The sequence below is a fragment of the Oryctolagus cuniculus genome, chromosome 19 (genome assembly GCF_964237555.1).
Source record: "Oryctolagus cuniculus chromosome 19, mOryCun1.1, whole genome shotgun sequence".
Taxonomy (NCBI): Eukaryota; Metazoa; Chordata; class Mammalia; order Lagomorpha; family Leporidae; genus Oryctolagus; species Oryctolagus cuniculus.
Genome location: NC_091450.1, coordinates 50,761,594 through 50,788,523, shown reverse-complemented (window position 1 = coordinate 50,788,523; position 26,930 = coordinate 50,761,594). Strand labels below are relative to the sequence as shown.

At 57.5% G+C, this 26,930-nt stretch overlaps 1 protein-coding gene across 3 annotated transcripts in view; it reads left to right on the top strand.

Moving 5' to 3' along the window:
• Positions 1-26,930, top strand: part of HIP1 (huntingtin interacting protein 1) — a 139,577-nt gene that overhangs the window by 50,805 nt on the left and 61,842 nt on the right. For 2 of the 3 annotated variants that reach the window (XM_051835461.2, XM_051835460.2), the window contains exon 1: positions 9,631-9,831. The exons of the other annotated variant lie outside the window; for it this stretch is intronic. In XM_051835461.2, coding sequence (XP_051691421.2) covers positions 9,814-9,831 — 18 coding nt within the window. In that variant the 5' untranslated portion in view covers positions 9,631-9,813. Of the gene's footprint in view, positions 1-9,630; positions 9,832-26,930 lie in introns of those variants that run through there. 3 annotated transcript variants of the gene reach the window in all.

Here is a 26,930-nt window from a genome sequence, read left to right as displayed (position 1 = left end):
GCTCTGCTCTCAGTCCAGCTTTCTGCTAATGTGCACCCTGGGAGGAGGCAGCAGCTGATGGCCCAGGGCCTTGGGCCCCTGCCACCCATCTAGGAGGCCTGGATGGAGTTCCCAGGCTCCTGGCTTCAGCCTGACCCATTTGTAGAATGAACTGGCAGATGGAAGATCTCCCGCTCACTCTGCCCACCCCCACCTTTCTAGGAGCTGAAAATAAATAAGTAAACATTGCCAGCAATACTAATGGAAGCATCAGCGTGACAACTGCACTTAAGTTCCCCAAGGGATGAAAACCAAAGCCCAGGGCCAGCCCAGAGAGCCCTCATGGAGAGCGCTACTGCTTCTGCCCAGGCCTGACCTCAGGGTGATGTCATCCTGCTGACAAAGCCAACCTCCCATATGGCCCTTCCTGGCCCCAGGGGGCCTCACAGGTGACTCCTAAACTGCCTGCCCTCAGGCCCTGGAGACAGGGCCTCTCTTAGCAGCCCCGCCTCTTCCAGGTCCCCAGGGCAGACTCTGTGCGCCCTGCCCTTCCTCCCTGCAGCACGTCTGGCCTCTTTTCTCCCCTTGCCCGTTCCATCACTCGCCTTTCTAGTCCCCCATGGGGGTCCCCTACTGCCTGTGGTTTCCAGCCCGGCTCTCCTCCTGATCCTCTCCTGGTACGGCACTGGGCACGAGACTGAGTCCCCACGAGGGTCTCGCCAGCACTCAGCTCTGCTCTGGGTGTCGCCGGGTGTCCGTCCTACGCAGTGGCCTGCCAGCCCTCTGTTGCCCGCATGGGAGAGCCCGAGCAGTCCATCTAGAACTACCTCCCACTCCCCTTCTGTCCGCTGTGGCTGCCCAGGACATACGTGGCACAAGGCAGCGGCCACGCACGGTCACAGCATCACTTGTGTCCAACTCTGCTCCCACCTTCCCATGCATACTGCGTGCACCCTGATCTCCCCTGGCTACCAGCCTCCTTCCCTTCACAGCTTGGTCCACACGCTGTCCCCTGGGGCCTCGCAGGAGTAGGGTAGCCTGTGTGAGTGCCCGTGGTGCCTCCCCACGCGGGGTCCTGGCGCAGTGTGTGTCCGGGCACGCCTGGCCCAGCGTCTCCTAAGTCCTTGCGAGTTGCCTGAGAGCTCTGGGGCTGCTTCTGGCTCCCCCCATCATCCCCTGCTCTGCAGGGAAGTGCACTTCCGAGGGGGCGTGGCTGCAGCCAGCGGCAGGCAGGACCTGGATGTGGAGGCTCACAGATGTGAGGTTCACAAATGCACCTGTGGATGCTTCCGCTGGAGCCGGAGTGACGTGCACCTTGCTCCTAGGAGCCCCCCGCCCTGTCACTGACCACAGGGTATGGCTGCACTGCCAGGCTTCCAGGCAGGCCTCCTGCACTGGCCTGGGTCCCATAGGAGGCCCGGTGACAGCAAAGCCCTTGGCCTTTCCCAGCTGTAAGTGGCACTCATCACTCACTGATGCTGCAGCACTCTGGGTGGGGGTGGGGTGGGGGGTGGCCCAGGGGCAGAGGTGTCCCCACTGATGGCCTCCCTCCTAAAGGCTGTCCACTGAAAGTGACCCAAGTCCTCACTGTGCTGCGTTGACCCCAGGGAAGGAGGACCGTGGGCGTGGAGACATGGGGAACACGAGGCAGATGACTAGTAGGTGGTTCTCACCTGTGGGACCTTGGCCAAGACACACAGACTTCTCTAGAGTCTGCGCCTTTGGCCATGAGCGTCACTGGGAGGATCAGACAGGTGGCCTCCGGCCTGGTCGCTGGCAGGTGGCAGGTGCGAACCCTGGGGTTAGTACCACATAGCACAGTACAGGTGCAGGTGAGGTTTCACGCACAGTTCTGTCCGTACTGCAGTAACTAGGTCTCCACCGCACGGCCCTTGCAGGGATTCAGCGTGGCCCGTATGGCTGGCCTGGGTGCGTGGGAGAACTTGCTCCTGCAGGCCCAGTGTGTGGCTGGGATGTCAGCTCCGGACACTGCATTCAGTGCACCGGTTAGGACGCTTCCGATTCCAGCTTCCAGCCAGAGGCAGCAGGGAGTGGCTCGAGCACTGGGGTCCCTGCCACCCATGGGGGAGACCTGGATCGAGGTCCAGGCTCCTGGCTTTGCTCTGGGCTGAGAAGGCATTGAGATGGAAGCCGGGTCCTCTGTGACCGCTGGCTGTGCCCAAGGAGGGAATTTTAGCGCCACCTAGTGGTTCACTCATCCTTTAGCAAGTTCTTGACTGCCGAGTTTTTGGCCCATTCCCCTGTGGCTGCGGGGATTTCTCCACCGTGCCCTGGTGGTTTGTTCATTGTGACGGCTTCCTGCCTCCACTGAAATCATTTCCTATCCATCTGTCTTTTTTTAAGATTTATTTTATTTATTGGAAAGGCATAGTGACAGAGGGAGGAGGAGAGAGAGAGAAAGAGAGAGTGCTCTCTCTTCCATCTGCTGGTTCACTCCCCAAGTGGCCACACCAGCTGGGACTGGACCAGGCTGAAGCCAGGAGCCCAGAGCTCCATCCTGGCCTCCCACATGGGTGCAGGGGCCAAGCACTTGAGCCCATCTTGCACTGCTTTCCCAGGCGGTTAGCAGGGAGCCGGATGGGAAGTGGAGCACCAGGTCTTGAAGCGGCACTCCGACATGGGGTGTCCGTGTTACAAGCAGCAGTTTAACCTGCTCCACCATGGTGCCACAGACTTGGGTCTGCCGTGTGTGTTCTGTACCTTGCACTGTGCTCCGTTCCCCTGTGGCTATGGGGTTTTCTCTTTCGCGCCCTGGTGTCTCGTTCATCTCTATGGTTTCCTAACCCCGCCCCCAATCATTTTCTTGCCACCCCATTTGCACTTCTGTCTCAGGCTTTGGGGTCGCTGGGACAAGGCATGTCTAAACTGTGGGCCTGTTTCGTGTGTGGTGACGAAACCATTCAGGGGAAGAGGTTTGAGCTCCCGAGGGCCTGCCCTTGCACACCGACCACGGCTAGGCGTGTGGGGCAGCAGAACGGCTCAGTGCAGTGGAGGCGAGCCGAGGGCCAGAGGTCGGCCGGGCAGGGCACGCCTTCCAACCACAGGGCCCCAGCACCGGCGCTGGGGACGAAAGGGAGGGAAGGCAGCTGAACTGACTCACGAGTTTTAAATGGAGATGAACTCTGTCAATGAAAATGCACACCAGCAAGACCCCACCCCCACCCCCACCCCGGGCCTGCTCGCCCCATGGAGAGAGGGCAGGCAGCATTAGCTGGGGTGCCAGTGGGGGGCAGCTCTGGAGTACACCCGGCTCCTCTGCTTAGCTGTGGGGCCCTTGCACAAGGCACATCACTTCTCTGAGCCTCTCTTTTCTCATCTGTAAAATGGAGCAATAATAGCAGTGCTCACTGCATAGGGCATCCTGGGGACCATGAGGCACAGTGCTTGTCCTCGGTGCCTGGAACTTGGGAAGAGCTCAGGCAGCATTGCCAGTCGCTACCGCCACAAGGCCCCCCACCCCACCCCCCAGCAGTGCCCGCCTGCCCCCCCCCCCATCCTGCTTGGCAGGTGTTCTGAGATAAGCTCTGGATTAGGAACTCAGGTATTTCCTGAGGGTTTTCCTTTCTAACTTTTCGAACCTTTAAAGTGTAGCCATAGCTCCTGGGGCTGGTGTTGTGGCACAGCAGGTTAAGCCACCACCTGCGATTCCACCAGCATCCTGTATCACAGCTCAGGTTTAAGTCCCCTGGCTGCTCCAGTCCGGCTCCCTGCTGATATGCCTGGGAAGCAGTAGAAGATGGCCCAAGTGCTTGGAGTGCTGCACACACGTGGGAGACCCAGATGGAGTTCTGGGCTTCTGGCTTCAGCTTGGCCCAACCCCTGCTGTTGATGCCATTTGGGGGAGTGAAGCAGCGGATGAAAGATTCTCTCTCTAACTCTATCTCCAAATAAAATATAATACCCACGTCCTAATAGGAGTGTCTGAGTTCAATTAAAAACAAAACAAAACATGGCTCCAGAAAGAGAGGCAGAGGGAGGTTTTTCCCGGGAGTCAAAGTGAAGGTTTGAACTTGTTGAAAAAAGCCGGCTCCTGGCCAAGGCGAGCTCTGGGTGAACACGCCGTTCTGGGCCTGGGATTGCCAGCCCTGGTGCGGTCCCCGGGGACTCCCCTGGGAATCCCTCCACTCTTGGTTCTTGGCTAGCGTCCTCCAGCTCAGCTGGGCATGCTCAGTGGCTCTTTTTCTGTTCCTTTTGTTCCCTGTAAAGCCTATTTCTGTGCTGACCTTCACATCAAAGTGACTGTTATCTGTGACTTCTTATCCTTTTTTGCTTCTTCTCCTATGATTTCAGCTTTAAAAAAAATTTTTTTTTATTTACTTGAAAGGTAGAGTTACAAAGAGAGGGAGAGACAGAGAGAGAAAGAGAGAGGTTTTCTATCCACTGGTTCACTCCCCAAGTAGCTGCAACAGCTGGAGCTGGGCCGATCTGAAGCCAGGAGGCAGGAGCTTCTTCTGGGTCTCCCACGTGGGTGCCGGGACCCAAGCACTTGGGCCATCTTCTACTGCTTTCCCAGGCCATAGCAGGGAGCTGGATCGGAAGTGGAGCAGCTGAGACTGGAACCGGCGCCCATATGGGATGCCGGCCCTACAGGTGGGGGCTTAGCCAACCACACCACAGTGCTGGCTCCACAATTTCAGCTTTTCAAAGAAACCCATCTAGGAGTTTCTAGGAACAAGACTGCAAGGAGATTGAGACAGGTGTGTTGAGCCCACTTCCATCTGCACTGGGCGCTTGGTGTGCATTCGGCTGCCAGGCTCTCACACCAGCCCTAGGAGGTGTGAGACATATTTGCCCCTTTTCAGAGAAGAAAGTAGAAAGGCAGAGAGATGAAGGAAACTGTCCATATCTAGAAAGTAACGGCGCCAGGATGCAGCTTGAGATCTAAGTCCAGGGCCTGCAGTCCCTTCTTTGAGTGTCCATCATCATGACATAAGCACAGTCACACCCTTGCTGCACACGGTGTTGTTGGCTACGCATCGGACAGTGGTCCTATGGAATGACACTGCCCGGTGATGCAGTTCTCAAGAGCGCACCCCTGGGTCACACTGGCTATTTCCTTATAAAAACTAAAACACCAGGGCCCGCGGGTTAAGTTGCCAGCTGTGACGCTGGCATCCCATATAGGCACCAGTTCAAGTCCTGGCTTCTCCACTTCCGATCCAGCTCCCTGCTAATGCTCCTGGGAAAGCAGCAGAAGATGGCCCAAATCCTTGGGCCCCTGCACTCACATGGGAGACCCAGAAGGAATTCCTGGCTCCTGGCTCCTGGCTTTGGCCTGGGCTAGACTTGGTTGTTGTGGCCATTTGGGGAGTGAATCAGCAGATGGAAGATCTTTCTCTCTCTCTCTCTCTCCCTCTCTCTGTAACTCTGCCTGTCAAACAAATAAGTAAATTAAAAAAAAAATATTTATTTATTTGTTTGGAGAGAGACATGGTCCGTCCACTAGTTCATTTCCCAGATGGCTGCAGCTGTCAGGACTGGGCCAGGCTGAAGCCAAGCCTCCCACATGGGTGGCAGGTGCCCAAGTACTTGGGCCATCATGTACTGCCCTGCCAGGCACATGGGCTAGAAGTCAGATCAGAAGCGGAGCAGCCAGGACTCCAACCTGCACTCTGATACGGGATGCTGGCACCTCAGGTGGTGGCTTAACCTGCTTTGCCACAATTCCTGCCCCTAAAATAGACTTTAGTATCGTCTGTGCTGTGGGGCCTACCAGATGAGAGGGTCATATGAGATAACAGGCAGAAAGATATTTTGTAAAGTTTATAGCCCTCAACATAGGCTTATTGTTGGTAGTAACATAGTAATGTACACCCTTTTGTGAAGAGCGCTGTTTAGTTTAAATCTTTTGCAGGTGGGGGATGGATGCATTTTCATGCATTTAGGGTCCAGTGTTTTAAATAAGGCCCTGTGTCGCTCCCCCTCTTCGTGGAGGAACGACACAGGACCCTGCGCTGTTCTTTTGTCTGCTCGGCCCTCCCCGGGTTTGCTGCTGGTTCTTCCCGGGTTGGCTACCATCCCTTCCACCTCCGTGGAAGGGCGGTTCCCCCTGCCACTTTCCCCACTTCCGCGGGGGAGCGGCACACCGCCGGCCGGCTCTCTCGGGGGCTGCACAGGTGTTCCTTCAGATAGATGTTCCTGGTGCATGTTGTCTCGCTCCTCCTTTATAATCCTCTTCCACCAATCCCAACTCTGCTACCCACACGCCGAGTACGCTGCTCTCCTCCAATCAGGAGCAGGTCCTGCTGTTTATTGGTTAAACTGGAGGCAGCTGTGTAGAAGCTGTTTCCTCCTCTCCCAGCGCCATATTGTGGGAGAGCAGATGCATAGAATAAGTCTTAATTCGAGTAACAGTCTAGTCTGAGTTGCTCCCCACAGCCCTGCCCAAGCCTGTCTTGGAGAGCATAGTATATATAGGCTTTGTAGGGCTAGGCTGCAGAACCACGGCTCACCAGTAGGTGTCAGCCTCTACCAGGACACACAGGCACTCAGCTGGGCTGCTGTGCTAAGGAGCCGGAGAACCTGCTGCACCACAGCCGCACCCCCTCCCCCACTGAGCCCCTTTTTTTCTGCTCAGTTTATTCAAAAAGGTGGCTCCCACCCTGAGCCGGGGGGCCCAGCGCTTCCAGCACAGCTAGAAATCGCCCTTCCTTCATGGCCGCACCAGTGGCTGCATCACTGCCTGGCAGCGCCGTGCTGGACCAGACTGCCCCCGCCGGCCCCGCCTGGCCACTGCTCCTGGGAGTGTCCATAGGAGCAGCAGGAAGGGCAGGCTCCCAAAGGGGCACGTGCGATGGGTGGGGCTCACAGGGTGATGGATTAGCCAAGGTGGAAGGGGCATGCTGGCTCCCTGGGGGTGCATGTGTGGATGCACACAGACCCTGGTGCACACCCGAGCAGGCTTCAGAAATGAGCTGGGAAAAAGCTTCTCTTGGGTGTCAAACAGTTTTTCTTTTCCCACCAAAAGAAACATTCATAATTGTATTTTGCTAGGAGCTTTGAAAGCCCTTTTCTTGCGCATGCTCACATGTAAACGTTGGCTCAGTGGCCAGTGGCTGCTGGCAGGCCCCCCCACTCCTGGAGCAGGACAGGGGGCCTGGCCCTGCCTGGTCTCTCTTGCTGCAGCTCCCGGGGGAGGATGCCCCACAGAGCAGGCAGCCCCGGGCCAGGCACCAGCCCGAGGCACGACTCACTACTGACATTAGGCACTGTACACATTTACAGTGGCTGCCATAACAGTGACCCCACACTCGGCTGCTGGAACAACAGAGCTGTGTTTTTTCAGAGTGCTGCAGGCCGCAAGTCCCACATCAACATCACCAGGCCCAAAGCAAAGGTGTGCCAGGGCTGCGCTCCCCCTTGGAGGCCCCAGGAAGAATCTGTCCATTGCTTTTTCCAGCTCCCGATGGCTGCCGACATTCCTTGGATTGTGGCCGTGTCACTGCCACCCCTGCTCCTGTGCTACATTGCCTTGTGTCTTCTTTCTTAGTTAATTAATTATTGATTGATTTTGAGAGGCGGAGAGAAAGAGCTCCCATCTGCTGGTTTGCTCCCCCCAAATGCCCTTAACAGCTTAGGATGGACTGGGCCAAAGCCAGGAATCAGGAACTCCATCTGGGTCTCCCACGTAGGTGGCAGGGACCCAACCACTTGAGCCAGCCCCTGCTGCCTCCCAGGGTGTACATTAGCAGCAAGCAAGAGTCGGGAGCCGGAGCTGGCTATGGGACACCAGGCTCTTAACCATTAGGGTGGACACCCACCACCTGTGTCTTCTCTGTGAGTCCACTCTCCCTTTACGAGGGACGTGAGCGTGGTTAGGGCCTATGCATATGCCTTCACATAATCTTCACTTCTGGATTCTTGGTTGCACCTGCAAAGCCTTCACCATGGTGGGATACATTTCTAGGTTCCGGGGGTGAAGAGCTGACATTTTAGGGGTCATTCTTCAGCCTCTTATGGGTAGGATTTGGGGAGGTTTTATTTGACCCTCACCACCTCCCTGGGTCATGCATTTAAACACGGAACGCCTATCAGTGTAAGACAGTGGTGGTCCGATGGTGATCCAGCCACTCAAGCTGCAGGTAACCCAACACCTATTTCTGCACTGGGTGACTCCTGCTGCCCCACATAGCCCTGCTCCCCCGTCAGTGGCAGGCAGTGTTAGGAAGTGCCAGAGAGGCACGCTTCTCTCTCGGGCCCCGCTGCACTGGGGGTTACCCAGCACAGCGGAACGGAGCAGCCCTCCTGACTTCTGGAGGGGGGCCATGTTCAGACTTGGGGTTGGCCAGAGGGGTCAGGGCCCACAGTTTCCCTCCTTGAAGCGATGGTCCTCCCGACAGGCCCGACTGGCCCAGGCACCCTGCCAAGAACACCTCTTCCATCCCGTACTTCTGTCTCCTTGTCACCATTCCTCCCGTGTGTTCTCACGCCGCCCTAAGAGGCCGCTGGGAAAGAGTTCCAGCTTCGTAGACCAGAGAGTGGAGTTGAAGGGCAGAGGCCTGTAGGACCAGGGTGGCGGACTGTGTTGTCTTCTCCCGCTGGTGGCAGGGGGGCTGGGCCCCATCGCCGGTTCATAGGCAAGGACTTCAAGCGTTGGCTGCCCCAGCCGGCAGGCTCGCTCTTTGGGGTTCGGGCATCCCCAGCCTTGTCCCCTCCTTTGTAAAGTGGACTCCCCCCACCCTGCATCTACTGCACCCCACAGCTTCCTGTTCATCTGGTTAGGAGGGGTGGGCTGTGCTCAAGGCTTGCACAGAGCAGGGACTCCCAGGGAACCCTTAACCGGGGGGGGGGGGGGGGGGGGTGCTTTATAACACCAGATGTGCGCCTGCCGGGAGTGGCCGCTGGCCTGGAATTTCCAGACTCCCAGTGCAGTGAGGAACGGGAGACTGGGGATGCCTGCCCAAGAGCTGGGAGCTCCGAGCTTTGGAAAGCCTGGGAGCCAATTCCCTTCACTGCGGGTAGGGCTGGGGGCAGGGGGCTCACTCGATGGGAGATGGAGGAGGGGGCTTCCTGAGGGTACCTGCTCCCCTCCCTTCTATTTGCCCATCTGTTTGGAGACCCCAGACTCATTTGGGAGGCCCCTGGGGGATTAGCCGCAGGAGGCCAACAACAGGCTCTGAATTCCCCCTTTGTCCGGGGAAGCCAAGTGGGGAGGGGCCGGGCAGACCCCCTGCCCCCGCTGGAATGTCTGCAGCCGCGCCCCCGGCCCGCCCTTCTTTCCAGCCGCCTGCCCGGCCCGCGGGTCCCACCGGCGAAGCACGAGCGCGCACGCGCACACACACACACACACACACTCGTGCACACACAGGTACACAGACATGTGCGCGCCTCACAGACACACATGCACACACTCCCAGGCGGCCCGGCAGCCTCCCGCGCGGGTTCGGCTCCGCCTGCAGCCCGAGCTCGGGGAAGCCACCTTTGTTATTCAAATCACAGCCACGCCGCGCGCGAGCGCCGGGGCCGCGGGCTCCAGTCCGAGAACGCGCCCCCGCGGCCCCAGCTGGCCTCGGGGTTTCCCGGCCCGCGCGGGGGGCCGGGCGCGCTCCGCCGCGGGGCCGCGCCTCCCCCGCCCCCGCCTTGCGCTGCGGCTCCGCGCCCGGCCCCCTCCCCCCGCCTCCCCACCCCCTCCCCTCCCCTCCCCGGGTCCAGCCTCGGTGCAGCCGCCGTCGCCGCAGCCGTCACCGGCCCGGGTCGGTACACGGGGACCCCGCCGGTGCCCTCCCCACAGCATGGTCCCCTCGGGGCGGAACTAGCCGGGGGCAGCGCCCGGGGCAGCGGAGCCCGGGGGGTGGGGCGGCCGCAGCAGCGGTCATGGATGCGAGCAAGATGGTGAGTGAGCGCCGAGCTCGGCCCGGCCTCCCCCCCCCCCCCCCCCGCGCCTTCCCCCGTCGGCGCCCTCCATTGAAAGTTTCTGGATTGTTGATCCTGCCTGTTGGCCCCAACTCCGGGCGAGCCGGAGGAGGGAGCCGGGCCAGGAGTCTGGAGGCGGCTGCGCGCCGGGGCTGCCCGGAGATCTCGCCGACCCCGGGGACAGGGCCGTGGGGTTCGCTGGGGGCGCGTGGGCAGGGCTGGGGACGAGGCGGGGGAAGCCTGCTGGTTGCCCTGGGATCTCTGGGAAGAACTGGAGGGCTGGCCGGTGGGCGGGGAGGCGCAGGTGAGTGCGGAGAGAGGGCACGGCGGCGGCGCTTTCAAGGTCCCAGGAATGGACCCCGGGCATGGAGCCCTTGTAAACCCCAGCCTGCGTGGGCGGGGGGAGCTACCGCTTTGGCTTCCTAAGCGTGTGACTCTGGTTCCTTTAGAGAGGGGGGCGTCCCTGCGGCCCACCCACCCCAACCCGGAGCACGGTAGGAGCCGAGGAAACGCGATTCTTTGATGGAAGGTAGCAGCCCGGGCAGGTGGCAGGGTGTGACTGGGAGGGTTCTGAAGGGAGGGGGGTGGCCTCAGGGAGTAGTGGAAACTGCAGGTGCTCCGGGGCAGGGGTCTCACTTGGCCACCACTCCGAGTGGAGATTGACAGTTGCCACCCAGATTGTAATTTAGCCCAGGATGCTGCCTGCCCTACCTTGCAGCCCTTCGGGGCCCCTGTGGCCGGCTGCAGAGGAAGGGAGTTGCCCCCCTCCCACCATGTGGCTCTGGGGTTTGAGTTCATTGTGCACCAAATGAGGCCAGCGTCCCCAGGGGGTACCTTTCTGAGACAGCCTGACCTGTGTAGAAGGCGGGTGCCGCCTGGCCTTAGCAGCCTGCCTTGGATGGGGGCCAAGTGGGCCCCTCTCTGCCTGTGGTGGGAGGACCAGTTGCAAGCCGCCCCTGGGTAGGGGGCACCATCGCCATAGGAGATCTTCCAGTCCAGCCAGGTTGGGCAGGGCTCCTATCCGTGCCAGGAAATTTTCGCTTTCTTTGGGCATCCATTAGCCCTCCCCCTAGAGAAGAAAATCCTCTTTGTAGCTGTGGGGGTGCGCAGGTGGGAACCTGAGCGTGGGGGGGGGGCACGTGTGTGGCTCTTTCCTGGAGGTGTCTCAGCAGCGCCAGGGAGTGGCCCCTCTGGGCTGTGCTTGGGCAGGGGGCTTGGGGAGTGCTCACCTGCTCACCCTGGAGGCTTCTCCTGGCCGGCACCCAGGTTCCCTCCAAAGCCTGGCGTGGGAGGAGCAGCCTGCGGGGTTTAGGGAGCTCTGGTCTTGCAGAGAGAGCCAAGTCACTTCTGACACTCCCACCTCCCTCCCTCCAGCCCGCATTAATTCAACGGCATTTATCCAGTTCCTGTCAAGCACACCAGATGAAGGACATAGTGAGAGGTCCAGGGAGATATATAGGTGCCAGCCAGCAGTTGGTGTCAGCGCAGGCCCCCATCAGAGGGCAGGGAGGGAGTGGTCTAAGAGGGGTCTGCAGTGCAGTTGGGGTGGGGGGGAGCATGAGGCTGGAGCGGGCTCTGCTGAGAGCCGCAGGAGGAAGAGGGCACAGCCCACTGGGTGAACGGGAGGGCAGTTGTCTGGGCCGGAGGTTTGGGATCAGGAAATGGCCAGACCGTTGGTTGGTTGGGACCCAACCAGGAAAGGTTTGAATGGCAGCCAAGGTGTTCAGCCCCTGGCCTGGAGGCCCTGGGTAACCTCTAGAGAATTCTAAGCCTCTGAGATCTGAGATCAGGCACGCCTGATCGCCTCTTTCCTCTTTGACTTGGGATCCAAACAAAAGGGATGTTAGATTCTCATTGGTCGTTGGGCAGCCGAGCGCCCAGCCCAGAAACAATTGTCCTCAGCTCCCTGGAGAGGACACAGACCCTGGACTGTGTAGTGAGAACCTGAGCCACCCCCAGGGGATTGGCGCCGGCTTCCGCTGCCTGCAGGAGGCTGAAGCTGCGAGTTGACCATTCAAAACCCCAGTCTCAGCCGGCGCCGTGGCTCAATAGGCTAATCCTCCACCTTGCGGCGCCGGCACACCGGGTTCTAGTCCCGGTCGGGGCGCCGGATTCTGTCCCGGTTGCCCCTCTTCCAGGCCAGCTCTCTGCTATGGCCAGGGAGTGCAGTGGAGGATGGCCCAGGTGCTTGGGCCCTGCACCCCATGGGAGACCAGGAAAAGCACCTGGATCCTGGCTCCTGCCATCGGATCAGCACGGTGCGCCGGCTGCAGCGGCGGCCATTGGAGGGTGAACCAACGGCAAAGGAAGACCTTTCTCTCTCTGTCTCTCTCTCTCACTGTCCACTCTGCCTGTCAAAAAAAAAAAAAAAAAAAAAAAAAAACAAACCCAGTCTCGGGATTGTGAGGGTCTCACTCGCTCCAGGGGCCCTGGGCTCCTGCGTTGAGTTCAGCCACATCCTCCGTGGAGTCCAGCGTCAGCCCCGGGGCGGGGGGTGCCTCTTGCTCTTAATGAAGAAAAACAGTGTTCACCTGCTTCCCTGCGTAAAGGTGTCTTAACTTCTGTGTCAGGGCGAAGAACCAGCCCCCAGGAGCTTAGCAAAGGTTGCAAAGAGACCTTTGAAGACTCCTCCGTCCATGGTGGTTCCTCCGATCCCCCTCCCGCCACTGCCCCCACCCCTTTAATTTCTTGATTGGCTTGCAGAGCCAGTGGCTGCTCTTGAGACCTGCCCTCTCCCAGGTCGCCTTATCTTTCTGAATGGGAGCACAAGTGACCGGAGTCAGTGGATTCGCCAGCTGGTGCCACTGATGAATTTTTGATGACATCAGATATCTGCCCCAGGGACAGCCAGTTAACCCTGCACTCGGGGATACACTACAGATGCCTTTTAGGGGGCGGTGGTGGAGTCTGTGCCTTCCCTGAACCCAGACTGTCCTTGGGAGCAGAGTCAACACTGTCAGTCCCTACAGAAGAACACAACTGTTGGGTAGATGTTGATTTTTATTTACATGTGCAAAGTGTTCGGGAGTGTACAAAGCATTTTGTTTTTTTAGAAGATTCATTTTTTATTTATTCATTTGAAAGGCAGAGTTATAGAGGGAGAAGGAGGGACAGAGAAAGGGAGAGAGCTTCCCCCCACTGGTTCACTCCTCAAATAGCCAGGAGCCAGAGGAACTCTTTCTGGGTCTCCCATGTGAGTGGCAGGGACCCGTGCACTCTGGCCGTCTTCCACTGCTTTTCCCAGGTGCATTGGCAGGGAGTTGGATTGGAAGTGGAGCATCTGGGACTTGAACTGGTGCTCCTCTGGGATGTTGGCGTCGCAGGTGGTGGCTCAACCTGCTTGGCCGCAACACCTGCCCTTGAAAGCCTATTCCCGCCTGCTCTACCTGTGATGCTGTGAGGAAGGAGGCTGGAAATGCTTAGCCACGTTTTATAGAAGGACACCTGGCATTCAGAAGAGTGAGGTCCAGTGTTCCTCGCGAGGGGTGGAGTCAGGGTTTGTACCCAGTTCTCCTGGTGGCCAAAATATACACTGTGGTGACAAGATGAGTAAGAGGTCAGGGCTGGGATAGTGCCGCGGGTTAAGCCGCCACCTGCAACCCTGACATCCTGTATCCAAGCACCAGTCTGGGTCCAGCTGCCCCGCGTCCGATTCAGCTGCTCCTGGGAAAGCAGTGGAAGACAACCCAAGAGCTTGGACCCCTGCTTCCATGTGGGAGACCGTTGTGAACATCTGAAGAGTGAGCCAGGGGATGGAAGATCTCTTTCTGTCTCTCCTTCTCTGTCTGCCTGCCTCTCAAATAAGTAAAATCGTTTAAAAAAAAAAAAGATGAGAAAGAATTGGAGACTGGATTCTAGCCAATCTCAAAAGAGGGGCAGGGTAGGTGGCCTCTGGCCCGTGGGTTCCCTGAGAAGCAGCTTCAGGGAGGGGCACTGGTGACTGGGGAACATTGGACCTCATAAATCACCTACAGCTTTTTGTTTTGTTTTTAAGATTTGAAAGAGATACAGAGAGAGATCTTCCATCCGCTGATTCACTCCCCCAAATGGCCTTAACCGCCAAGGGTGAGCCAAGTCATAGCCAGGAGCCAGGAGCTTCTTCCAGGTCTCCAACATGGGTGCAGGGATCCAAGTACTTGGGCCACCTTCTGCTGCTTTCCCAGGTGCACTAGCAGGGATTGGATCAAAAGCAGAGCAGCCAGGACTTGAACCGGTGCCCATATGGGGATGCCGGCACTGCAGGCAGAGGCTTAGCTTAACCATCTATGCCACTGTGCCGGCCCCTGCATCTGTGTTTAAGCTGAATCTCACACTGCCTCCTCCCCAAATGTGAGACACCTAGGCCACCCCGCAGGCAGTGGGAGGGGAGAGACGGTGTTGCAGGTGTGCTGAGTAGATGATGGTGGGGCAGAGAAAAGTCTGGTCACCCCATTGTGGCGGCAGCTGGTGATGTGGGAGAAGTTAGAGACCCAGCTGGGAGAGCCCTGTGCGGAATGCTGCAGGGGCCATCCGCAGCCCAAAGGGCAGCTTAGAAGGAGGGTGCCGTGCCTGCTCAGCTACAGCTACAGACAGCAGGGGACAGGTGGCTGGCTCAGGCAAGACCAGAGCAGTGTTCGAAGCTCTGGGTCACTAAATCCAGGTGGTGGCTCCCAGCTGGCTTTTGAAAGAATCAAATGAATTCGAAAACATCTGTGTTCCATGTACGATAGTAAGCAGTAGTTCGTGTAGGTGGCTTTAGGTTGAGCACCCATGTGCGCCTAAGTCGGCAAAGGGAGACTTATGAAATGTATGCTTTCCAGCGGTCAATTTTTTTTTTTTTTTTGGACAGGCAGAGTGGACAGTGAGAGAGAGAGAGAGAGAGAGAAAGGTCTTCCTTTTGCTGTTGGTTCACCCTCCAATGGCCGCTGCAGCCGGTGCATCGCGCTGATCTGAAGGCAGGAGCCAGGTGCTTCTCCTGGTCTCCCATGGGGTGCAGGGCCCAAGCACTTGGGCCATCCTCCACTGCACTCCCGGGCCACAGCAGAGAGCTGGCCTGGAAGAGGGGCAACTGGGACAGAATCCAGCGCCCTGACCGGGACTAGAACCCAGTGTGCCGGCGCGGCAAGGCGGAGGATTAGCCTATTGAGCCACGGCGCTGGCTCAATTTCTTATTCTGTTGGTGTCCCTATAACAAAGTGCGGGGTAGTTATAATTAATTATCTTTTCGGTTTACTTATTTATTTGAAAGCAGAGAGAGGGCGCACTGTCTTCCATCTGCTGGTTTACTCCCCAAATGTTTGCCACAGCGGGAGCTGGGCCAGGCTGAAGCCAGGAGCCAGGAACTCCATCCTGGTCTCCCACGTAGGTGGCAGCCATTGCTTTCCTAGGCAGGGAGCCCTGTTGGAAGCAGGGCAGCTGGGACTCCACTCGGGATCTGAAGCAGGAAGCTGGCATCCCAAGCAGCAGCTTAACCCCACCGCCACACAACGCCAGCCCCCTGTAATTAGTTTTTTAAATTTTTATTTACTTGAAAGAGAGCAGACCGTGGTCCCTGCGTACTTTGTAAAGAACAGAAATGCACTTCTCAAGGCTCTGCAGCCTGGGAGTCCAAGGTCAAAGTGCTGCGGGTCGGTGTCTGGTGAGGGCCCAGTCTCTGCTTCCACAGGGGCCACTGTTGCATTTGCCATGGGGCAGGGGACGCTGAGTTCACATGGCAGGAGAAGCAGAGGGGCCAGAGCGGGCTTCCTGCAACCCTGGGCCCTTTTGCCAAGGCACAGAGCTCTCGGGACTTCACCACAGGCCCCATCTGGCCGTATTATTGCACAGGGCATCTGACCTAGAGAACAGCTGGAGCAGAGCGGTTCAGCCTACACGTGACGAGACAGCGTGGGGGCACGATCATTGTTGGTGATGTGCTGTGGGGTGCAAGAGGAAACAGGTGTACACCACAAGGCCTGGAAGGTGGGATTTGTCTTCCAGAGGGGGCAGACTTGGGCTGGACAGGACCGTCCCACAACAGAGCAGGCCTACGGCAGGAAGGGGAGCCCCTCACCAGCAGCAGGAGCCACTCAGGGACCCTGCAGGAGGGATGATGTCACAGAGTGGCCTCAGGGCTGCCGCCTTCAAGTCCTTGCACCTGCTGGTCTTGGCTCTGCACTGGTACTCAGGGAACCGTGGGCGCCACGGCTGAAATTTAGCACGGCCTGCAAAGGGAGAGTGGAGAGAAGCGAACGGGGGCACGCTGGCCCTTGGGCACAGCCCACCATGGTGTGCACGGTTCTGCAGAGCACCACAAGTCAGGCGCCTTCGCCAGTCAGCCCCTTGCGTCGTGTCAGGGTCATGGGTGGCACTGGCCCCCGCCACGTGCTGGTGGTGAAGCCCATCTGCCGTTTTGCCCCCTTGAAAGATGCTAAGGAGACCCACCACAGGACTGCCGTGGTCGCTGACCACAAGGACGAGGCTGTTTGATCCAGAGCCGTGTTTGAGCATCTGCTCTATGCACAGGCCCCTGGGTGGGCACGGTAACGTGCTGGGGGGTGAGGTGAGTCCTTGTCTGCCCAAAGGCTTATGGGGGAGATGGGGAAGGAGACGAAGAGAGACATCTGTGAAATGCACTGAGCACAGCACACATCAGCAGGCGCCTGCCGTGGATAGAACAGTGTCATGGGATTACTTCTTATCTCGCAGCAGCCCTGAGAAGCAGGGTTTAGTGTCCCTGCTTCCCCTGTGAGGCCCTCGCCGCCGCGGCCCCTGTAGTTGAGTCGTGTCCGTGAGGTGCACATCTGGGGCCACTCGTTCTCTGCCTTTGTCCCCTCTCCTTGCCTGAGAGGTCCCCATGCAAAGCCAGACAGGCACATGGCCCAGCCGCTGCTACGCCTAAGCCGAAGGGTCGCAGCAGCCAGACACAGTTCCTGCGGGTCTGGGGCCCCAGAGGAGTTAAGCCACATGTTTAAAAGAAAATGGTCCCAGGTCCTTCTCAGCAACCCCAGGGCACTGATGCACCTTGAATTTGGCAGTAGTTTCTCTGGGCAAGCACGAGGTGGGCTACTGCTGCAACCCGAGACTGAGGAGTTTATAAAGGAAATGGGTTTATTCTGGAGATGGGAAGACCGAGAGCGTGGTGCTGGCACCTGCTCAGCCTCTGGTGAGGGCCCTGTGCCATGTCACAGCACGGTGGAAAGAGGAGGGGCAAACAGACATGGGCAGAAGAGACAGCACGGGAGGAGCAGCAGCATTTACAGCAGCCTGTTCTCCAGGCAACTAACCCAGCCCACGAGAGCGAGGACTTGCTCCAAGAGAATTATAACCCAGTCCTTTGAGAGCAGCATTCATCCACCAGACAGAGCCCTTATGACCTGAACACCTTGTTAACAGGATTACTATTTTCTCGGAGCAGCTATTGTGGTGTAGTGAGCTAAGCTGCTGCCTACAACGCAGGCATTCCATATGAAAGTGCCGGCTCAAGTCCTGGCTGCTCTGCTTCTGATCCAGCTCCCTACTAATGTGCCTGAGAAAGCAGAGGAAGATGGCCCAAGTGCTTGGGGTCTACCATCCATGTGGGAGACCCAGATGGAGTTCCAAGATCCTGGCTTTGGCCTGGCCCAGCCCTGGCAGTTGCAGCGATTTGGGGAGTAAAGCAGCAGATGGTAGATTTCACTCTCCCCTCCCACCCCCATCACCCTGCCTTTTAAATAAATAAATAAATACAGCTTAAAACAAACAAATAAAAAGAGCAGTGCCCAGCATATGGAGGACACTGCATAAGGCTCTGAATGAAACATCACCTTCCCAACCCGCCTCCCATACTGCGTGGCCGAATCAATTATTTCCTACCTCTAATGAGTTTTATAGGACTTTCCTGAAGTCATTAATGTCGCGCTAATCACTCTCTACATGGTCATTTATCTCCACTGCCTCCTTGCAGGCAGGAGCCCTTTCTCTTCTGTAGCCTCCATGGCTGGCAGAGGAGCCCTGTGGGCCCTGAGTGCTGACTTGAGGACAATCTTTGCACATCTAGACAGTGGCCAGGACCCCAGGTGCAACCACTGGGAGCGTCCCTGTCCAGGGCTGGGGCTGATGGCGGGGGTCTCTGTGCCAGGGGCAACAGGGAGCCAGTGCTTCCCTAAGGTGTCTTTCCAGCCCCGAAAAGGCTGCAGCAAGAGGAAGCTATTTCAGGTACCAGAGAACAAGGCTGAGCTGAGTGCTCCAGAGACAGGCCATGATAGGGGCCAGTGCTGTGGCACAGTAGGTTAATCTTCCGCCTGCGGCGCTGCCATCCCATATGGGTGCTGATTCTAGTCCCAGCTGTTCCTTTTGCAATCCAGCTCTCTGCTATGGCCTAGGAAAGCAGTAGAAATAGCCCAAGTCCCTGGGTCCCTGCACCCGCGTGTGAGATTGGGAAGAAGCTCCTGGCTTCTGGCTTCAGATTGGCGCAGCTCCGGCCATTGCAGCCATCTGGGGAGTGAGCCAGTGGATGGAAGACCTCTCTCTCTGTCTCTCCCTCTCACTGTCTGTAACTCTACCTCTCAAATAAAATCTTAAAAAAAAAAAAAAAGGCCATGATAGCAAGTGAATGAAATGCTCATGGCAGAAAAACAAATAAACCTTTGTCCTAACCCAAGTGTTACAGCTCCCACACTTATCCTGGTACCAGTGGGGGCCACCTCCAAGCATCAGTCAGAATGGCATGTTTTCAAGTTGCTTGTGGTGCCACCAGAGATGTGCTGAGTTTTTTTTTTTTTTAATATATTTTATTTATTTATTTGAGGGGTAGAGTTACAGATAGTGAGAGGGAGAGTCAGAGAGAAAGGTCTTCCTTCCGCTGGTTCACTCCCCAAATGATCGCAGTGGCCAGAACTGGGCCGATCCGAAGCCAAGAACCAGGAGCTTCCTCCAGGTCTTCCACACGAGTGCAGGGGCCCAAGGACTTGGGCCATCTTCCACTGCTTTCCCAGGCCATAGCAGAGAGCTGGATTGGAAGAGGAGCAGCCGGGACTTGAACCGGCACCCATATGGGATGCCGGCGCCACAGGCAGAGGATTAACCTACTGCACCACAGCACCAGCCCCAATGCTGAGTGTTTTTAACATGGACCTCACACCTGTGCCGCCTCCTCCTTGCCCATTCTTCTGGCCCCTCTCCCTAACAAAGCTACTCTGTTCTGGCCTGTGTGTGGCATCGCCCTCCCAGCTGGAGGGCCTCCTCCCTTCCATTCTGCAGTCACTCAGCACCTACCATGTGCCGCGTGCACCCAGCAGAGGAATCGCTGCTTCCCATCTTGGCTTTACCTGCTGTGCCACAGTATGGTCCCAGTGTGCCTGTATTTCCAGGGGAATCGATGTGATACCGAGTGTGATGGATACATTTTCTACTTGGGACAAAAACCTTTACACACATCTAAGAGCATTTATCTGGTCACTTTTTTGTTGTTGTTTTTAAGATTTATTTTGTTTATTTGAGCAGAGAAAAAGAGCTCTTCCGTCTGCTGATTCACTCCCCAAATGGCCGCAGTGACCAAGGAGAGGCCAGGGCAAAGCTGGGAGCCAGCAACTCCATCCCAGTCTCGCACGTGAGTGGCAGGAGCTCTGAAGTACTTGGGCCATCTTCTGCTGCTTTCCCAGGCGCATTAGCAGGGAGCGGGATCAGAAGCAGAGTAGCCGGGACTCAGACTGGTGCTCCAATATGGGACGGCAGCATTGCAGGTGGCCGCTTCACCAGAGCACAGGTCGCTTGCAATGCATCTTGATTCTTGCACACACATCGAAGAATACTTAAGTGTTCACTTCTTTATGCTTTAAGGACGTAGGCGTTCAGGTTTTAGCTTTGAGGCATGCTTTTTTGTTGCTGTGCATTGGACTGGTGCCGAGGACAGGGGAAGACCGTTCTGTGTCACCCTAACAACCAGGCCATGCAGGCCGTGGCCCTGCCTCGGTCCGCTCCTGCTATAAAACAGCACATCGGAGCCTGGGGAGCTTTTGGACAACAGAAGTTTACATCTCACAGTTTTTGGACGCCGGGAAGTGCCAGGTCACGGGGCCAGCAGACTGGGGGTGTGGTGAGCACCGGTTCTATAGAGGGCATCGTCTCCCCGCATCCTTACCTGGCAGAAGCAGTGGAAGGGTGGCCCTGGGAAGGAAGTATCTGCTGTAAGGGGCATGGATTCCATCGTGAGGGTGAAACCCTCGTGACTTGGTCACCTCCCCAGAGTCCTGGCCTCTCAGCGCTGCCATAGCTGGGGGCTAACTGAGACATCCAGACCACGGCAGCACCTGCTTGCGTTCCTACCCTGCGGCCTCACGGGCAGCTCTCAAGTCCTCCCGTGCTGGGCCTTGTTCACTCTTGTTGTGCCGTCCTCTGTCCCTGAATGCCCTTCGTGGGCCCTCTTTGGGGTCTCTGCCTCTGCAGCCTTGGCCACACGGCCCCCTCCCCGCCCCGGCTCCACAGCCTGTGCACCTGCAGCAGCCCTCCTGTCTCACCTGGGGTGCGCAGTGCAGCGTCTGTGCCCCTGCGTTCAGCAACCTGAACCCAGGCTGCCGTCTTACCATCTCAGGGCGATGAGCAAGTGTGAACGCGGCCGGCGCACAGGCGCTCAGCCGCTCAGCCTATGTTTAGTGGGTGAATGGAGGGCAGGAACAGAATCGTGACTCATGCTGGGCTGAATGGAGATGACGGTGGGGGAGGGGTTCTCGTCTGGGGCAGGAGGGGCTGAGGCTGGGGGCCTGTGTTGGGGCAGGGGTTCCTGAGGACAGGAACAGAGTGCTAAGACCGGAAAGTGCAGCAGCATCTGGATTCTGGATCCTTGACCGCCTGGCCAGGGAGCGGAGTGGTTTTCCCACGGGCAGCAGTGAGCCCTGGATATTTCCAGAAGGGCTGGAGCTGTGCTTTCTAAAGGGAGGCCTGGCGAGGTCGCGTGTGACTCCCCCTCCCCACCCCTGCACCTGGTGAGTCTAGCTGCTCTCCCTGCCTCCTCCCCCCACCGAAGGGCTCGTGCTCCGCCCTGGAGAACCAGAAGTGAGAGTTCCTGGCAGCTTTGCTTTGCTGAGGAAGTCGAATCACAGCCCCATGAGCGATGATGAAACCACCTCCGGGGTTAGCAACAGCCCCTCTCTTAGCAAGCCCTCCCCAGGCCTCCTGGGGGTGACCGGGGCCTGCCCTCCTCCCTTGCTCCTTGACTGTGAGACGGAAGCCTGGCAGTGAGCTGTGCGTTGTCATCCGTGGACTTGAGTCTGAATTATCGCAGATAGAGCTGGGGTGGGTGGGCCGGGGCCCCAGGGGTGTGGTCTGGTGTCAGGTCTGGCCTTGCTGGCTGGTAGCTGGGCCGTGTAACTGGCTTCTCATCCTGACCAGCCTGGCTCGTCACGGCACCATTGCGAGCCTCTGTCTCCCCATCTGTTCAATGGGATCAGCTCCAGTGTTGCCATAAGGAGGTGTGTTACAGGCCGGGGGGGGGGGGTACCTGAGGTAGAGGCAGTGTGGACTGTGTTCCAGGGAGGGGGCTTGGGACCCTGACGAGGTGGAGGGAGAGTTGAGAAAAGAACAGGAGGGAGTGTGGAAGTTTTCCCCTTGTGTTTCCTCTGCTTCCCCCCAGCTTCAAACCTACCCCCTCCTCAGCCTGGGAACCCACCCTTCCTCACATGTACACACATGCATGCATGCACATACGCACACACATGCATGTACACACATGCATGCACACATATATGTACATGTATGTGCACATTCATACACACGTGCATACCCGCATGCGCACACACATGTACACAGGTGCATGCGTGCACGCACATGCACCGCTGCTGCCAAGGCCCCCGTGCTTCTCTTCCCCAAGCAAGCACCAGTCAGAAGGACCCTAATATATTTGAGTTGTGAACCCCTGGAGTCCAAGCAACTCCAGAAGCTAGAGAGGCAATGAGGAAGAGGAGAAGAGTTGGTCCAGGGGCAAGACCTAGAGGGGCCCTTGGCCAGCACAGAGGAAGCAGAGGCTGCTTGACTCCTGTCTCCAGGTTGCACCTGCGTGGACCGCTCGTGGGGCTCCCCCTGGCCTCTTGCTGTCGGCTCAGGCCCTTGCTTCCTTTTCCACTGTGAGCAGACACAGCCTCAGGACAACTTGCCCGGCTCTCGCCAGCGTGCCCACCTGGCTCTGGGATCTGGCGAGCCCTGCTCCTGTGCACTAGACCTTGGCCCCAGCCACTCCTTCTCCCCACACTGTATACAAGCCCGTGACCATTTCTCCCGTTTGAGACAAGGAAACGAGGGACAGGCATTGTGGCACAGTAGGTGAAGGAGGAGATGTCCACATCCCATAGCAGCCTGCCTGGGATGGATTCCCATGTCCAGTCGCGTTCCCTGCTAATGCACCTGGGAAAGCAGCACAAGGGAGCCCAGCCACCCACATGGGAGACCTGGATGGAGTCCTGGCTCCTGCCTGCAGCCTGGCCCAGCCCCGTCATTGCAGCCAATGAGGAGTGAACCAGCTGATGGGAGATCTCTCCCTCCCTCCCTCTCTCTCCCTCCCTCCCTCTCTCTCTCTCCCTTCCTCCCTCTCTCTCTCTCTCCCTTCCTCCCTCTCTCTCTCTCCCTTCCTCCCTCTCTCTCTCTCCCTCCCTCTCTCTCTCTCCCTCCCTCTCTCCCTCCCTCTCTCTCTCCCTCTCTCTCTTGTCACTGTGCCTTTCAAATAAATACACTTTAAAAAAGGAAAAAGGAAACAACAAAACTTTCCAGCTGCTGCCCTGTTCCTCTGCCGCCCTGAACAGCAGGGATGCTGGGAAGTTCTTGCTGCCCTCAGCTCTACCCCAAGTCCAGGGAAGAACAGAAGGAACTTAACCGTAGACGGAGCCAAGCATGGAAGTGGGCGGCAGAGCACAGCCCGGTGTCCTGTGGAAGAAACCAGGTGCCCATTTGCCCCGGGCCAGCCCTGTCGTTAGCCGCTGCATGGTGAGAGAGCTATTTTTCTGAGCTTTACGTAACAGATGTGGTTCGGTATAAACCACACTTCTGTAAATTGAATCCCATTTTAAACGTACCAGCGGAGATGGCTATTTAAAGGAATCAGCCAGTGTCTTTTGTTAAAATGCATAATAATAATCTCCAAAGTTGTCCTTAGTGTCAATCCGTGATTTTCCACAGGGAGAAAAAAAGGTTACATTTACTTACGTCCCACTGTGCTGATCCGAGTTGAGGGGTGCTCGGTTTTCCAGGCTGGCACTGCCTCTGGGCTCTGGCTGTCTTGGCCTCGCTCTTACCCCCAGCTCCTTCCTGCTTTGCCTCCAGCAGAGCTGTTTCCTTAGCCAGGGGTTGGGGACATCCGGCCCATGCGTAAGGCCCTTGAGATCATTTGGTCTGGTCCTGCTAAGGCAACCCCAGGTGGGACTGAAAGTCAGTAACTCTGTAGCAGGCTCACTTTATTTTGAGGTTTATTTACTTGAAAGGCAGAGTTAACAGAAAGAGGGAGGGAGGGAGAGAGAGAGAATCTTCCATCTGCTGGTTCATTCCCCAGATGGCCATAACAGCCAGGGCTGGGCCAGGCTAAATCCAGAAGCTTCATCCGGGTCTCCCACATGGGTGCAGGGGCCCTACCTCTTGGGCCATCCTCCGCTGCTCTTCCAGGTGCCATTAGCAGGGAGCTGGATCAGAAGTGGAGCAGCCAGGACTCGAACCGCCATGCTTAGTTTTTCATGAACTTTGGATCTGCTTGTCAGCTGCCTTTCAGGAACCCCGTATGTAAATGTGTGCAGAGTGCTGTCTGAAGCCAGAGGCTCCGGGAGCGGGGTGGGGGTGGGGTGCTGAAGCTGTGTTGTGAAGTTTAGATTTCAGAAGCTCAGGGACCACTGGTTCTCTGAGCTGGGACAACGCATGAAGACACTGTTACTGCTTTCTTTGGGGACTGGAGGCAGGAGTCTGGCTCTCATCCTGGCATGAGATGGGAGTATTTGCCAAGGAAACAGAACAAGAGATAGGGAAGTGAAGCATGTTGGGAAGAGAAGCAGCGAGCTTGCCATTTTGCAATGTGACAGGTGCCTCCTGCCGGCCACCCTGATGACTCGGCTGTGTGAGACCCAGCTGGGTCGGGTGGTTCCTGTCCATCAAGCAGCAGCTGCCCCTGTGTCTTGAGCTTGAGGGAGCAGAGTCGCTGCAGGCACGGAAACAGAAGGCGGGGAGACTGATCCCACAGTGACAGCTGGGGAGGGCGTGGCCACGGTAGGGGGCAGGAGAGGAAATTGGGCAATGCTGGTGGTTTAAGAGAGAACACAACCCAGGATTTTCAACATTTGCAGACCAGCTGTCCAGCCAGGCTTTTTCTGGAAGCCTTGCTAGGGGCACTGACACAGGGGCACCCCAGCCTGCCTCAGTGAAGGGTCTGATGGGCTTACCCAGGGCCCACCCTTCTGGACATGGGGCCAAGCCCTCCGGTGTGATCCCAGTGAACTTGCCCTTACAGTTCAGGCCACTAGGGGAGCGGAAGCCAGACTTCCCTGGGGTGGGGGTAGGGGATGGCCGTGCCCTTCCTTTTCCCTAAGACCTAGTGTCCGAGTGTCCTGCCCTGTGCCCTACATTCTGGGGCCTTCCGGAGGCCAGAGGGGGCACCCTGTGGTTGCCATGGTTCTCTCCTGGGGAGAGGGGCAGCTGGCTCCCGGGAAAAGATCTGCATGAGAAAACCAGGCTGCACAAGTCAGCAGGTGACATGGGTGTTAAGGGTGAAGACAGAAGTGCCAGTGAGAGGGTGACTGTTGCCTCCAGTTGTGGTGGGGTGACCTGGTGGGAGGGGACTCGGCAGCAGAGGTGGCACTGCAGATGCACGAGGCCACAGGGGTGGCAGGAAGACCCCTGTTGCTCCAGGGAAGATGGGAGTAGCGGGCAGCAAGGATGGGGGGGGTCCCCTTTCTGTAGTCGTCTACCTCGCACGGTGGCTGAGATGGCTGAAGTACAAGGAAGGTTAAGGAGCTTAAAGGATGGCCGGGTGATGGGGGCCTGGTGATGGGCGGCGACCCAGAGGCTCCACGCCATGGCAGCAGGAATCACGGGGTGGGGAGGGGAGAGTCCCCTCCCCAGGCACACTCATTTTGACCCTCACCGAAGGCTGAAGAGGAAGGAAGAGCAGAAGAGAGACGGGTATTACGCAGTTGGGGGAGCAGGCACTTGGTACAGCTGTTAAGCTGCCTCTTGGGACGCCCCCTCCCGTATCCTAGCGCCTGGTTTGCGTCCTGGCTCCGCTTCCGATTCCAGCTCCCTGCGGACGCGTACCCTGGGAGGAAGGGGCGATGGCTCAAGTAGTCAGATCCCTACCACCACATGGAAGACCCAGAGTGAATTCCTGGCTCCTGGCTTCCGCCTGGCTCGGCACTTGAAAGGAAAAGAGGCGCAGATTAGAGAGGAGACAGAATGTGAACTCACAGCCGGACCAAGTTTATTCAAAGAAAATAAACTCGCTGAGGTCGACCCACTGCCAGTACGCACCCAGACCACACACGTGGCAGAGGGCCTGGGTCCCAGCAGGCTGGGACTTTTTCTATCTTTGGTGGGCTAGGAGTCGGGGTGGGAGGCAGTAGGTGGAGTTGAGCTTCTGCATTCAAGTTCTTCAAGTTTGACCCACTGGCTTTCAAACCCGGGATCAGGTGGAGAATAGGGCGTGAGGCTGACCCGGTCTTTTGAAAGAAGGCGGGGCTAACAAGAACCTGAAATGGAATCCATCAATCCTGACTCCGAGTGCAGATAAGGAGATGGGACGCCGGTTTCTTTCTGGCTACTTCCTGCTAATTCCTGGCATGGACGGGTTGATCTCTTCTTGGGATAGGACTGCTTGAAGAAGAGCAGTTGTTGCTGCCTGATGGCTTGCGATGTAGCAGTCATAGGCTCCTGGGAGGACTTTTGAAACATGTTAATTATTCGTGGTAGGAATAGGAGCCCTGGGTTCTGAGGATACAAGGAGATATTAGAGACACTGCCCACGGTGAAAAAGATGGACGAAATGAGGACGGGGAAATAGGAAAACAAGAGTTCAAGGCCGGCGCCGCGGCTCACTAGGCTAATCCTCCGCCTAGCGGCGCCGGCACACCGGGTTCTAGTCCCGGTCGGGGCGCCGGATTCTGTCCCGGTTGCCCCTCTTCCAGGCCAGCCCTCTGCTGTGGCCCGGGAGTGCAGTGGAGGATGGCCCAGGTGCTTGGGCCCTGCACCCCATGGGAGACCAGGAAAAGCACCTGGCTCCTGGCTCCTGCCATCGGATCAGCGTGGTGCGCCGGCCGCAGCGCGCCGGCCGTGGCGGCCATTGGAGGGTGAACCAACGGCAAAGGAAGACCTTTCTCTCTGTCTCTCTCTCTCACTGTCCACTCTGCCTGTCAAAAAAAAAAAAAAAAAAAAAAAAAAAGAGTTCAAGACCCTGTCCAGTGAGTGGGAAGACAGGTGCATGCCTGGGTGCTACAGAGAAAGAACGCTCCCGTTTGGCTTAGTGTGTGCGTGCTGGCAAGGAGCTGTGGGGTGGAGCTAGTCTGGTCTGCTTCCGGTCCCAGGCTCCCTCACTTCCTCCCTCTGCTAATGGGAACCCTGGCTGCTGCCAGGGGTTAGGCTGAGGACTGCTCTGACTTTTTCAAGCTGAGTAGGGGTGAAGTAGGGACCCGTGGTCAAGACAGGGTTCCAGCAGGGGGTGGCCTCTCGGGAGGGCTGCAGTGCCAGCTTGCAGAAACTGTCTCCGTTTGAGGTTTCACGTGCATGGCCATCTAGAATTCCAGTGCTTCAAGTCTTGAGGAAACAAATCTAATAAGCAGATTGAATACACAGGGTCCAAAACTAAGGACAGAGTGAGTCATCATGAGAAGGTCTAAGAAAGGTGCTGTCCAGACCAGGAGGGAGTGTTCCCATTGAGAGGCAAAGGGGCTGGATAACCATCAGGTGGGCATTAAGGCCTGGCCAGGTGTATGTGAGATCCAAACCTGTCTCTTCACATGGAAGAGACATCATAAGGGCGGGGTGAGCCTCCTTAGGGAAGACACCCTGTTGACTTCCATCACCTAGCTGGCTGGGGAAGAGAGCTGACCCGAACAGGTGAGTGTCCAATAGGTGGCACCTCTAAAAGGGAATTCACAGCTCTGCCTGCAATGTTCTTTTTTTTT